At 42.9% G+C, this 13756-nt stretch overlaps 1 protein-coding gene across 6 annotated transcripts in view; it reads right to left on the bottom strand.

Moving 5' to 3' along the window:
• Window positions 1-13756, bottom strand: part of KIF6 (kinesin family member 6) — a 295124-nt gene that overhangs the window by 76804 nt on the left and 204564 nt on the right. For all 6 annotated transcript variants that reach the window (XM_050948491.1, XM_050948493.1, XM_050948494.1 and 3 more), the window contains one exon: window positions 3646-3754. In XM_050948491.1, coding sequence (XP_050804448.1) covers window positions 3646-3754 — 109 coding nt within the window. The remainder of the gene's footprint in view (window positions 1-3645; window positions 3755-13756) is intronic.

The raw sequence follows: 13756 nt of genomic DNA, 5'->3' as shown, positions 1-13756 counted from the left end.
CCATACAGGCCAGACAGTGCACGGCACGCTGGTGTGTGCTAGAATTTACACCTCTGTGGCACATATTAATGCACCATGTGGACAAGCCTTCAGACCAGCTTTACATTACACTTCTACGTTATAGTGAGATCTTGTAATTGGAAACATAAACTGGGGCTGGGTTTAGAATATCTGGTGCAGCATGGGAGGCTAGATTGTAGTGGCTCAACTGGGACAAGTTTTCACACATGTTTCACTGGAAAATGAGATTTAAGATTAATCTTCATTTCAAGGAACGGATGCTAAGAGAAGCCTCTCCTCTCCTCTCCTCTCCTCAATGCAGGCACAGACATATTAAGCTTTTTGGAGATCTAGTGTAGAAAGTCAAAGGCCCGGAACTCTGCCTCTGTGTGATTACAAATATAGGCATTTAGGCAGTGCCAGTGGGCAGCAGCAGCAGTTTTCACTGTAGAGGACAGAAATGAATAGCAACTGTTTTGTGCCAGATGCATACATGTCTGCAGGAGTGGCCCTTCTACCTCATGAGGTCACTTGTTTAGTGTTCTCCAAGGCCAGCTGAAGTAAAGGGGCAGCTAAAGTCTATTGAGACGAAGAAACTCTACATTTTGTTTCTCACTTGAGCAATGACTCATTCACTGTATGACCATCATCAAGAAACTAATCCTTAATGTACCTCAGTTACCCCATCTGTAAAAAATGGGGACAGAAATATTGACACATCTTTGGAAAGTGCTTTGTGGCTTACAGATAAAAAGCATTATTTACAAAGTTTAAAATACATATTTCTCTTACGCACATTGTTTTAAAGGAGCACCTGCTGTCTTTTTTTCCCCAATTTTTATTTTAAATCAAATTTAATTCAAGATTTTTATTATAGTTCTGTTATACAAAGGCATCTACAGAAAGCATCTATATAGCTGGCTTCTAGTGCTCAAGACATTTGAATTGTTATAGTTGTTAGCATTACAGTCAAGCTTTCAATTTTATGTTAAACTCACAACCAACACAAACAATATAACTAACATGGAAATAAAAAGAAAAGAAAATTCACCCAAAGTAAGGTAAAAGAGGGGAAAAACCAAGAGAAAAAACAGAAGAAAAGAGAAATTAAAATATAAGTAAATTGAATAAAATGCTGTCATGATATGATAGAAGTGGTTAAGCTACTGTACACAAAAATATTAGCACGAGAGGCTTGCATATACGGGAAAGGTATGGTAACCTTTAAATATGTGTTGCGCATAAGCTCTTCACTGTGCAATTTGCAACTGGTGGTTCAGCAGCTGCATTCCAAATTACAGACTTGAGATGAATCCATTTTTAACAAACATCATAAACTTTGAGTTGCAAATCTCCTTTGCTAAAGTCCATTGCAAAATTTGAATCTGGTACTAAGCTTTGTGGTTTGGGGCCATCTCTACTATATATTCAGAATATAAAAGGAAATATGCATTTTCCTTCACAATGCTTTGTGTCAGAGAAATTGATAAAAACATGCATTAAGTCCAAGAAATGATGGCCCTGATTCACCACTGTGCTACTCCAATTTTATGTTGATGTAATGCCACTGAAATCTTTATTTATAAACTGTTTTATCAGTTCTTGAAAGGAATGTAAGAAATGATTGCATTAAGTTACTCGTGAATCATTTGATCTATTAATCATCAGAATATAGACATTTCTAAACAGGGCAGTTCAATATGTATACTTTACAATTGCAAATAAATACTTATCTACTTCTTACATTCCCATCATCTTGGTATCTGGGTGTCAGAGAATGGAAGATGTAGACATAAGAATGAAGTTATGCAGTTCAGAGAAGGTGAACACAAGGGCGGCTCCAGGCACCAGAGCTCCAAGCGCGTGCCTGGGGCGGCAAGCCGCAGGGGGCACTCTGCCGGTCGCCGCTAGGGCGGCAGGCAGGGTGCCTTTGGCGGATTGCCTGCGGAGGGTCCACTGGTCCCGCGGCTTCGGTGGACCTCTTGCAGGCGTCCTTATAATCTAGCCCAGGGGTCGGCAACCTACGGCATGTGTGTCACCTTTGGCACGCAAGCCGATTTTGCCTGGCACGTGGCTGCCAGTCTGGGTCCCGGTCACCGGCCCCGCTCAGCACGCAGCCGGCTGAGTGAACGGAACCCGAGGCCGGCAGGAGGCTGAGCAGGGCCAGCAGCTGGGACCCCAGACCAGTGGCAGGTGCGCCCCCGGCTCCCCACTCACTGCGCTCGGGTTCTGCGGCTCCCGGGAGTGTGAGCCGCCAGGGCGTGGGGCCCTGAGCCTCCTGCAGGAGGAGCGGCAGCAGTGACTCACACTCCCGGGAGCTGCAAAGCCCAAGCGCGGAGATGGGGGAACTGGTGGGGCACACGGGGACTGCCACCCTCATGTATCCACTGCAGGAGCCCCCCAGGGGTGGCACTGGGCCACAGCCCAGGCAGGCGTGCCCCCTGGTTCCGCACTCACCGCGCTTGGGTTCTGCCGCTCCCGGAGGTGTGAGCCACTGCTGCCGCTGTCTCTCTGCAGCTCCCCTCCTCCCACTGCCTCAGCGCTATACCTGGAGTTTTGCCTCCAAATGGAGCCAGTGTCTGACTGGCATGGGCATGGTAAGGGGAGTCCCAAGGCGCAGTCAGGGAGGAGGGGGAGGGTTGGATGAGCCAGGAGTTCTGGGGGAGCCTTTGCAGGGCTGCTGCCCCCCCGCACCAAGCCTCCATCCGTTCCTTGAAGTGAAGATTAATCTTAAATCTCATTTTCCAGTGAAACGTGTGTGAAAACTTGTCCCAGTCGAGCCACTACAATCTAGCCTCCCATGCTGCACCAGACATTCTAAACCCAGACCCAGTTTATGTTTCCAATTACAAGTTCTCACTGTAACGTGGAAGTGTAATGTAAAGCTGGTCTGAAGGCTTGTCCACATGGTGCATTAACATGTGCCACAGAGGTGTAAATTCTAGTGCACACCAGTGTGCCATGCATTGTCTGGCCTGTATGGACACTGGGTGGGATGGGGAGGGCTCGCGGGGGGACTGTGCACCCTCCAGGGGAGTTCAGGGGGTGAGGAGGGGGGAACCTGGTCTGGGGAGCAGCCCCTGGGGATGGCTGGCCCTTGAGGTCTATAAAGGCTTGTTGGGATTTGCCCCTCAATGAACTGATGTGCAAGGGAGTGTGTGTGTGCAAGGTGGAAGTGTCGCCTACGGCTCAAAATATCCTTGCACCAGCTCTGCCCCAGGGGGTGCGTGCACCCCAGGTTAAGAACCACTGCACTAAATTGATAAGATCTGCATTTTAATTTAATTTTAAATGAAGCTTCTTAAACATTTTAAAAAACTTGTTTACTTTATATACAACAATAGTTTATAGACTTATAGAGAGAGACCTTCTAAAAACGTTAAACTGTATTACTGGCATGCAAAACCTTAAATTAGACTGAATAAATGAAGACTTGGCACACCACTTCTGAAAGGCTGCCGACTCTTGATCTAGTCTACTCAGGTTCTTATATAATGCCCCCAAGCACCTGATGGGCAATAAATCTTTCCCACAGGCACAGCTTGCTGCTGCCCCAAGTTTAAGTTTGAAGCTTGAAACATGGTTCACAAGAGTCATTGAGAGCCCTTAGAGCCCTGGCTGTAGCTCAATGTGACACTCATTCACCTCTTTTTAAGAAGCTGTTTGTTGTCCTCAATGGTTATGCTGTCCACATAATCCCTCTTGAAAATTTCGAAAGCCTCCTGACGTCCAAGTGACATTTCTCCTCCTGATCCTGCCCACAAAATAAATCAGAACTGGCTCAGTGGCAGCAGAAGAAAGTTCACCTTTGCTTTATTACTGTTGCAGACAAATATTACAGCAAGCCAGCATACAAGTCCTTTAGCAATCAGCAGTCACTAAGATAAAGACTCCAGCCTGGTACACTAATAAAATAATACCAGCAGGATCTTATAAGAGGGATAAGGAAAAATCCCAGGTTTATTGTAAATACAGAGAAAGAGACAGAAATCAGGATATGTAGTTTAATATTATTTCACTACTATTCCTTATTCATTCACACACTCATTCATACAAGTTCTGCAGTTGTTATAATTACCAGCTTAGATGTTGCTCGTGGCAGAGTACTGGCCAGGTAGCCTACACATGAGGAGGGGAGCAGAGTCCTTGTCAGATATGCATCTGACGCTCCTGGAGGGTGGTTGCAGAACCGGACTCCAAGTTCCTTAGTTTTTGGTTCTGTTCTTATAGGATTTTGTCCTTATACAAGTCTATGGAAATTGCTTCATCCTGCTGATGTTTGTTTGAGGTGATTATCAAACAGCAGGTGGCACATCCCTGATGACTGAATGTCTGAGGCCTTGGCTACACTGGCATTTTACAGCGCTGCAACTTTCTCACTCAGGGGTGTGAAAAAACACCCCCCTGAGCGCAGCAAGTTACAGCGTTACAGAGGTGTAAACAGTGTAAACAGTGTAAACAGTGCCCCAGCGCTGTAAGCTAATCCCCAGCGCTGTAAGCTCCCAGCGCTGGCGCTGCGAGCACACTCACACTTCAAAGCGCTGCTACGGGAGCGCTCCCGCAGCAGCGCTTTGGAGTTTCGAGTGTAGCCAAGCCCTGAGTGTTATCTCGTTCTCTGGAGTCTTCAGCTCTCCATGTTGCGGGAGGAGGGGCACTTGGGTGGATTCCAATTTCAGTTTGCCCTCCAGGGGTCATCTGGTTGTTCCCACTTGACACCTTCTTCCTGGGATGGATACTGCATTCCTAGGCTGGCACCTCCCTGATCATTCATGTAAACCAAGCATTCATTCACATACATTCCTTTTTAATCACATTAACATACATAGCAAACAAGTTAAAAGCTGTGTTCTGTTTGGAAGAACAATTACAGTTCTTTTTGAGAACAGACTTTCTGTCTCAAGATGTGTTAACACAATTAGCAGTTTGGTCTTGCATGTTTCTTACAGAGAGGGAGAGATACAGAAACAGAAAAACGAGAGGCCTAAGCTGTGGGGAGTTCAACTGAATTCAATTTTACCCCTTGTCTCTTTTGGCCTCAGACTGGTTATACACATACACTTTATGGTTTTACATACACTTTATGGTACACAAATTCCCTGATATGGTCCAACAAGCTTCCACTAAGAGGAAAAGGCATTTTTGGGAGCAGGCAAATTTTTTACTGATAGATTTCACTGGTTCACTTCACTTGGGCATCTTCAAACCTGAATTCTTAATTTTTCAAAATAACTTTAATGCTTCCTTAAATAAAACCAGAGTTAAAAAAAAAATCTAAGCATGGCAAACAATGGCAAGTGAAAACATTAGTGTTTTCATAATGGCAAATTGCACATTTTTCTGTATTCCTCTTTCATTCCCCATTGCTGGTTTCCAGTTACCATCACTATGCAATGCCACAGAGCATGTTATATCACATTTTAGCCCAAAGACCACACACTGAATATTTTCAGTTCACACGTGGAGAGAGACTTTGGGCTTTGTTTAACCGTGCATAAATGTTAACTTCCTCCAGTGACAGGTCAGGTACTGAACACACAGAAATGGGCTGAATCCTGCACAGCACAGTTGCACTGTTGAGTAAATAAGTGTAAGGGGAAAAGAGAGGAGGACACAAAACACCAGAACACTATGCATGATAGGGTGATGCCTTGTTTCTGCAGACATGCCCATTCTCTACTTTTGCTCTAACACTTTGTACCCCCTTTTTGTGAATGTCCTATGCTTTTATGAATAAGAAAGCAGGAACACAAGGGGGTTGACACTTACTACACTACTTGCCACACAGTACTTGCCCCTATGCATAGCCTCCAATCACACCTGTATCTGAATACAATAACTGTTCTCCCCTGTTTTTCCATCAGAGGGATCAATATGAATTTAGCTTCCAAAGTTGATTTCTTTATCACCAATATGGAAAAGTCTCATTTACGAGACCTGCTATCTCACTTCCTATAGTGCAAATGTGCCCAGCTATTACTCATTAGCTCTCAGTGCTAATTGGCCCACAGCTCCCTATAAGCAGTTACTGAGCTTGGTATCACCTATTTACATAGAAATTCAAAGTTTTAAGGTGATTCCAAGCTGACAGAATTATCTTATGTTTACTTATGTGTCAATAAATACTGATGAAGACAGGGTGAGATTCCCCAGGAAGTGCATGAGAACTGTCCAGGGAATGGAGGTGAAGTGGAGAGGATGGAATCTAGCACCCACACTATGGGAAAGGCACAGATTAGCTAAGCAGTCTCTACATAGCTACTAATCGATCCTCTAGGTGTGAACAGGGGCTACAAGACGTATAAATTCCCTATGTGGAGGTCTGTAGCCACTTGATACTCTTCACTTGAGTCTTTTCTCTGGCCCATCCTCAATTGCTCCTCCTTAGTGGGTCATACAGAGCTAGCATGAAATCCAACTCTATTACGTATAGAAGATGTGGAGCCTTCTGGAATGCTTGCTTCAAACACCATCCACTGAAGTATGAAAGTTCTGCTGCACAGCAGTCTTCCAGAACACCCATGCTACTGAGTTAACATCACCTGTTATATATACACATACAAAATATCATGGCTGCATGCTTTGTTAGTGACTTTGATTTAAATGTAAGGGAGAGGGATATCAGTGAAACTTAAGTCTGAACAGACCTTGAGACAAGCTGAATTAAGTGTATTTGAACCCAGCCCACCTTGTATGGAAAACCTTTGAATTAAAATTACCTGGCCCTTATTCTGATACCCCTTATCATGCTATGTATGCCTTATTCCATGATTACTGCCTGCAGACCGAGGCACTAATCAGCATGAGAGAAGGTTAACAGCACCTACCTCTCAGTGATAAACAACCGTGACTAGAGTGACCAAATGTCCTGATTTTAGAGACAGTCCTGATATTTGGGGCTTTGTCTTATAAAGATGCCTATTGCTCTCTGTCCTGATTTTGCACACTTCCTGTCTGGTCCCCCTAACCGGGAAAACAAACAAAAAAATAAAATTTTAACTAAAAGTGTACTCCAAAATATTGTCCTTAGTTTTAACCAACATTAACAGCACATCTGCTGCTAATTTAATAATTTGCCTTGAAAAAATAGCTCCAGAAGGAACGTCTGAATGGCAAAGCATGCACAAATGCACCACCTTTTCCAAATAGAGAAGTTAAAATGGAGAGACTCAGTGCAATCTACACAGCTGTACAGCCCAAGTGAGCAGAAGAGGGTATGAAAGGATATTTTGTATGATAGTGACCTGAAATGATTGTTCTTTCATATCTGCCTTGAAGCAGCAGTTTAGTTTTACAAGTGGGATTTTATATCATTTTCTTCCCATCAACGGCACTAAATCTAACGTGCAACTTGAACTGGATGCTAGATTCACTGTTTTGTGGGGTTTTTTTTGCAGAGCTTCAATGTGCTTGAGTTAGGGGCAGCAAGCCTCCATGACACTCACAGCTGAGTCCAAGAAAAACAATGCTACACCCTTATTGTTGGGTAGGTCTGCAACCTAAGGACCTCAGTCCCTCTTGGAACAGCCCCATCATTGCTCCGGATTGTATACCCACCCCACCACTGTCAAACTCACATGAAAAGAATCAGCATGCTCATCTGGACTCTTAAACAGAGCTGATTAGCAGGAAAACTGTCTTGCCAGACAATCCCTTTTATATGTTTTATAAATGTTTTAGATTTCAGGAATGGGAAAATGAAAGCTTTCTGATCTGTGGTTTCCCCTCAAATTAACAATCAATGTCCAGAAGAGTGTAGAGGTGGCTTTGGAAGACAACATTATTTTAATAATTATTGGTTCTGTCTGATAGAAATTTAACAGTTAAAAATAAAGATCATCTGCTAATTATTTTCATCTATTACATTCAGGAACAGCAGATCTTATACAGCTGCGTAAAGCACAGAGAAAATTAATTGCCCATGATTCTTGGGAAGATCAAACTTTCTGGTTTATTGATTATTCTGCCATAATAAAATAGAGAAATATATGCAACAGTAAATAATTGCATTCTGAAAATGGTGTCCAAAGAGAACTATTAGGAGATGGGAAAAGACATTAAGGCTTGGAAAGAAAAACTAGGAGCGAAGGAAATAAATGTGTAGACATAATGCAAGCAGAAGACAGTCTGCAGAAGAATGCTGGGGCCTGAGGAGAATGATGGAAAGATTTTGGGAGGCAGGGAAGTGAGGGAAATATAGCAGAGTCCGCAGAAGAAATCAGGAAACTGCAAAGACCATGGGGAGCTTGATGGAGTGGTAGAAAGATATTATTCCCTCATGGATGAGCTTTTGTTCCATTCAGTAATGAAGATGAATATGGTTTGCAAGTGGACTCCTTCTCCCACTCCTGATTCTGTGCCTTCTTCCATGCTACCTATGGTACTCGGAATGAACTTCAATTTCACTAAGCAGTCTCCCACTCTACTTTCACCTCCATGAGGAAAAGAACACGATCATTGCTGGTATTGTATCTGTACGATCCCTGTTTGAGCTTGCAGACTGCATAAGGCATTGCTTTCTGTTCTGTAGATTTTTTCCTGATGTAAAGTGGTATGTACAGCTATAGCACTATGTTTGCAATATTGTTATAGCCATGTTGGTTCCATGATATTAAAGAGACAAGGTTAGTGAGGTAATATTTTTTATTGGACCAACTTCTGTTGGCAAAAAAGACAAGCTTTTGAGCTACAAAGAGGTTAGTGTAGCTCATAAGCTTGTTTCTTTTACCAAGAGAAGTTAATCCAATAAAAGATATTCCCTCACCTACCTTGTCTCTCCATAGCACTATGCATAATAACAATACTAATAAAAACATAATTGGGAGAAAAAGCAGTCCGTAATAGTAAGCTATTGCTGATAAGTTAACTAAACTGCTCAGTTGTAACTACTGACGATGTGGAAAGCAATTTCTTTTACTGTTGCTAGGCCAGTTATTCTCAACTTTTTTTCATACTGTGACCTCATATTTTCCCTCATAACTATAAAGAAAGGGAGGCTGGTCACAACCCACAGGTTGAGAATCTCTGTACCTATGTTGCTCAAGTCATTACAATGCCAATGGGAGTTATGCAATGAAAGCACCAAAAGCAAGGGTTGAGATTATCCCACAAGGGTCTAAAATTTTCCCTTAGATACATCCATGTCATTCCTCTGAGAAGGCTCCATTGACTAAGGACAGAATTTGGTTCAATGTGTTTTTACATAAACTATCAACACTAATTTGTATGATTTAGACTTGATGTTTTACACTTGGAGATGGGCCTAAGCCTTATATCTGAGGTTCACGGCTCAAACATATTTTTATTAGCCACAGTATCATAAATTCCTCTGAACTTTGGGGAAGTTTAGACTTGTGTCCAGATTTCAAATTCTCAAGATTGGGGGTGTACGAGTCCAGAGTTTTGGTTCTGCTCATTACTGTTCCAGATCTGGAATTTGGATTTGGGGTGTTGGTTCTGGTCCACCTCCATTTCTGATGCAATCCAATTACATGTTTGGTACATAAATACAAATTCTTTCAGCCAAAGGGGTTCCCCTCCTTAAGAGTGCAACATGAAACAAGAACTGAAATGAGCAAGAACTGAAAAGTTTGCTGCCTGCTAGTTCATCCTGGGACAAATCCTTGAAGTCAATGGTAGTTCTGCCTCAAAACAGACTGAATAAAATTGAATAAGGCCTCAGGAGTTGGTTCATTATCTCTTGAAGTGATGCCAAACAATAAAAATGGTTCCAGCACTCAGCCACATGTCTATGTAGGTAAGCGTTCTACATATACTGTTAGTCAATAAAGCCTTATTCAGATGACATAAATCCAGTTTTGCCAATCAGGAAACTGATTTAAAGGTCAATGTTTCTTTATGCTATGCTGGCATATACACAAATGCTACTCACAGCGATACTAAACAGCAAGTATTTGGCACCGTGGTCAAATAAAATATGTATCACAACCTCTAGTGGGGGAAATGTTTTAAAATAACGTGCAAGTAATCATCAGTGCTAATACCAAAGGGATACGGCCTCCTTGCAAATCGAGCACCGCCCAGATCAATCTCTGGCAAGATGATTAAGGTTGTCTGGTTGTAAATTCAGTTTATGTTTATCGCTGGCAATCTTCTTGTGTCACCAAAGCTTTTGATGCCTACCTAATCACTGGCCATGTACCGGCATTCCTTGGTAAACATGCTTCAGAATTTGTTAGTTTTCTGTTCTAATAATGTCCAGACCAAGGAAGCAGCTGAAATTGAACTAGTGCTGATGGAGATGGCTTCTGGGTTCAGCTTCGTAAATCCTCATTTCTGATCTTGTCCTGCCACTTGATACGGAGCAGTTGATGAAGACTGTCTACAAGAACTGAAAGTGTCAATCCAGTGTTCTTCAGTCTGCTTCCATGCCCACAGTGACATAAACGGTGCTGGAGGATGTTCAAGACTTGGATGCTTGTATAGCAGCAGCAGCTGCCATGTCTTGGGCTGTTCAGTGGTCTCCAGCTTGTTGTGAAGCAGTGGATCTACAGAACCAGTGTTACACCAACTTTGTAAATGTGGGCATTCTGGTGCCCATGTGCTAATAGAGAAATGAGCTGCCAGTCTTATTATATTGACTAGTATTCATTGTGACTATTCAAATAGTAAGTGTGAGTAGGTGTGTGAGTAAAGTTGACAGAGTTGAATGCTTAGTTAATGGCCAAAATTTAGGCTTCTAAATCTATATTTAGGCACCTAAATAAGCAGCCTGACTTGCAAAAGTGCTAAACACAGATAAATCCTTTTGAAGCCAGTTTTAGGGGGCCCAGGTTTGAAAATGCAGGTTTGAAATGTTTAATTTCTTTCAGTGTTGCCTTATAGAATTTTAAAGATTGTCAGAATTAGGAAGGCAACTTCAAGAAGCAACAGAGAAGCACATTAGGGTGCTGAGTAAAATCCACCGGCTTTAAAATGAAAAGGAGAAGTTTATTTTCTATAATAAGAACAGAAGGAGCTTCATAAAACTGAATTTGTGAATTCAACAGAAAACATTTACAGGTCCCTCTAGCTAATTTGGAAGGTTTGCTAAATGACAACATGGATAGATGTTGTGGAATTGAGTGAATGAAATGCAATGGAATTATCTATTGCCTCAGGGAAGCCTGCTTTAAAATCTAGTACAACTATCGAAAAAAGTTTTCAATTTAGATACTAAATAATGTGCCTTCATCATATGCTTAAACAACAGTTTACAGTTTTAAGAGCTCTCTCCCAGGCTGCAAACAAAATAAATGAGAAAAACAAAAAAACACCCCAATTAAACAACAAAAACCCTACTACCAAACAAAACAAAGAAAAAACCCCAACAGGCTCCTCCCCAGTGCTATCACATGTAATATCTTATGGTGTAACAGGATATCCATATTTTTTACTTACAAGTTAAAATTAATGATTCTACTTCCATATTTATACAGCACCTACTATGATGGCATGTTGGTCCATGACTAGGGCTCCTAGGTGCTACAGCAATACAAATAATATGGTAATAGAAATAAAAATAATATGAATAATAAAAGTGATTTCAATTTAATTTTCAGGTCATAGGCAGGAGAAAATAAATTAGAGTGGATTTCCTCCACTGCTTTTGCATTATGCTGCATAACAGAATGGCAGTGTTGGTTTGAAACTTCCCACCTGGTCATCAGGTGTTGATTGTGCTAGGAGAAATTGAAGTGGGTTCTGCAGACTCTCTGAATCAGGTTGCTTGTTATCCAACCTGGATATGAAGGAGATGGAAGTGATTCTCTAGGGAGAGAGGTTCTTGGGTGTAGGCTGAGCCATTCTGAGGGAGGAACCCTAACAGCAGCCAAGACTGGGGAGAAAGTTTGAATTTATGTTGTTGTTAATTTACTTGTTAAGGAAGCTAAAATCCAGGAAGAGGGTGAGTTTCTGATTCTTCATATGCATCTACTGTGGACTTTGGTTTAGAGAAGGTTGAGAAAGGCATCTGCTTATGCATCCCTTTTGGAAACTGGGTAAAAAGTATATTTTGAGCCTAAATCTTGCCGTTCTTACCTATTGCCCAATCCTTGAAGTCAATGATTGCCAAAGTTTTCACTGAGATTAATAAAACCAGAATTTGCCTTTGATTCAGGCAAAACACTCATTGTAGGGAATGTGGGGGCTCTCTGAGTAATGATTACAGAAAGGGGCCCACTTCAAATCATTAAACTTCCTTCTGGAGACAGTTCAGGTGATGGATCTGTTCTTGCCATTACACATTACACATTTCCACTTATCGAATACCAACAAAGGAACTATGGCCACTTTTCAAATTATGCTGAAGACAATTTGAAATGTCTTTTGTGGTCAAACAGAAAGTGTTAGACATGTTTGCATGTAAGCAGAATTCATTACATCTCCACAAGGATCCCTTGGATATTATCATGTCCATCTGCTTAGCATGCAAAACAGTAAATGTTTTACTCAGCTGGAGAACAATGAACCAATAACAAATAAATACTTTATAAGACAATAATGGAGAAATACTCCCCTGCTGTAAATCTCAGCTTGCTTCTGCATGAAGAGCATGTGTAATACATCTGGTTACCTTCACTGGGCTACACTTCAAAAACGGGAAAGACATAAACCATGGTACCCCTGCAGTGGTATACAGCAGAACATGGAGTCTTTATGAAAGTTAAAAGCCTCAAAAGACAGTGCCTAGACTCAATGAGCTGAATGAAACTTGGGCACAATCTAATTTCACTGAGACCATTGGCATTTAATCTGCTCATTTGTGATGATAATTTCAGAGCAGGGGGGTGGAAAAAAGATCAGCTTCTTTAGATGGTAATCACATATATTCTGGTATAGCAGCTTTGATGCAAATAGCTCCAAAGCACTTCACAAATGGATGAAAGTCTTCCCTTTGCAGAGGGCCAGCACAAGGCCTATGCATAACTGAAATCCAACTTAATACCTCAGAATAGGCCTTCAGTGGGATGTAAGTGGTGCATAGGCCTTTGCACTGGGGTGCATTACACTCAGGGCTTGTCTACATCACAAAGTTGCAGCGCTGGTGAGGGGGTTACAGCGCTGCAACTTAGGAGGTGTACACATCTGCAGGGCATCACCAGCGCTGCAACTCCCTGTTTGCAGCGCTGGCCGTACTCCCGTTTTGTCTCGGGTGTAGAGGATCCAGCGCTGGTGATCCAGCGCTGGAAATCAAGTGTAGACACTTACCAGCGCTTTTCTTGACCTCCGTGGAATAAGCAGGTATCCCAGCATACCTGAGGAAGCCTCTCTGGTAATCAAGCAGGTCTCCTTCCCCGGTTTGCTCTCGCGTTCCCCGAACCCCCGAGCAAGCAGGTCTCCTTCCCTGCAGTTTGCAGGGGGGTTCGGGGAACGCAAGAGCAAACTGCAGGGAAGCTGGTCTCCTTCCCCGGTTTGCTCTCGCGTTCCCCGAACCCCCGAGCAAGCAGGTCTCCTTCCCTGCGGTTTGCAGGGTGGTTCGGGGAACGCGAGAGCAAACCGCGGCGAAGCTGGTCTCCTTCCCCGGTTTGCTCTCGCGTTCCCCGAACCCCGAGCAAGCAGGTCTCCTTCCCTGCGGTTTGCAGGGGGGTTCGGGGAACGCGAGAGCAAACCGCGGCGAAGCTGGTTTCCTTCCCCGGTTTGCTCTCGCGTTCCCCGAACCCCCCTTGAAGCCGCCCAACAGCGCTGCAGTGTGGCCACATCTAACACCAGTTGCAGCACTGTTTGCTGTAAGTGTGGCCACTCTGCAGCGCTGGCCCTA

Source organism: Gopherus flavomarginatus, chromosome 4 (assembly GCF_025201925.1).
Source record: "Gopherus flavomarginatus isolate rGopFla2 chromosome 4, rGopFla2.mat.asm, whole genome shotgun sequence".
NCBI classification, from domain to species: Eukaryota; Metazoa; Chordata; order Testudines; family Testudinidae; genus Gopherus; species Gopherus flavomarginatus.
The sequence above is the reverse complement of the archived record's forward strand: the minus strand, read 5'-3'. Positions and strand labels throughout refer to the sequence as shown.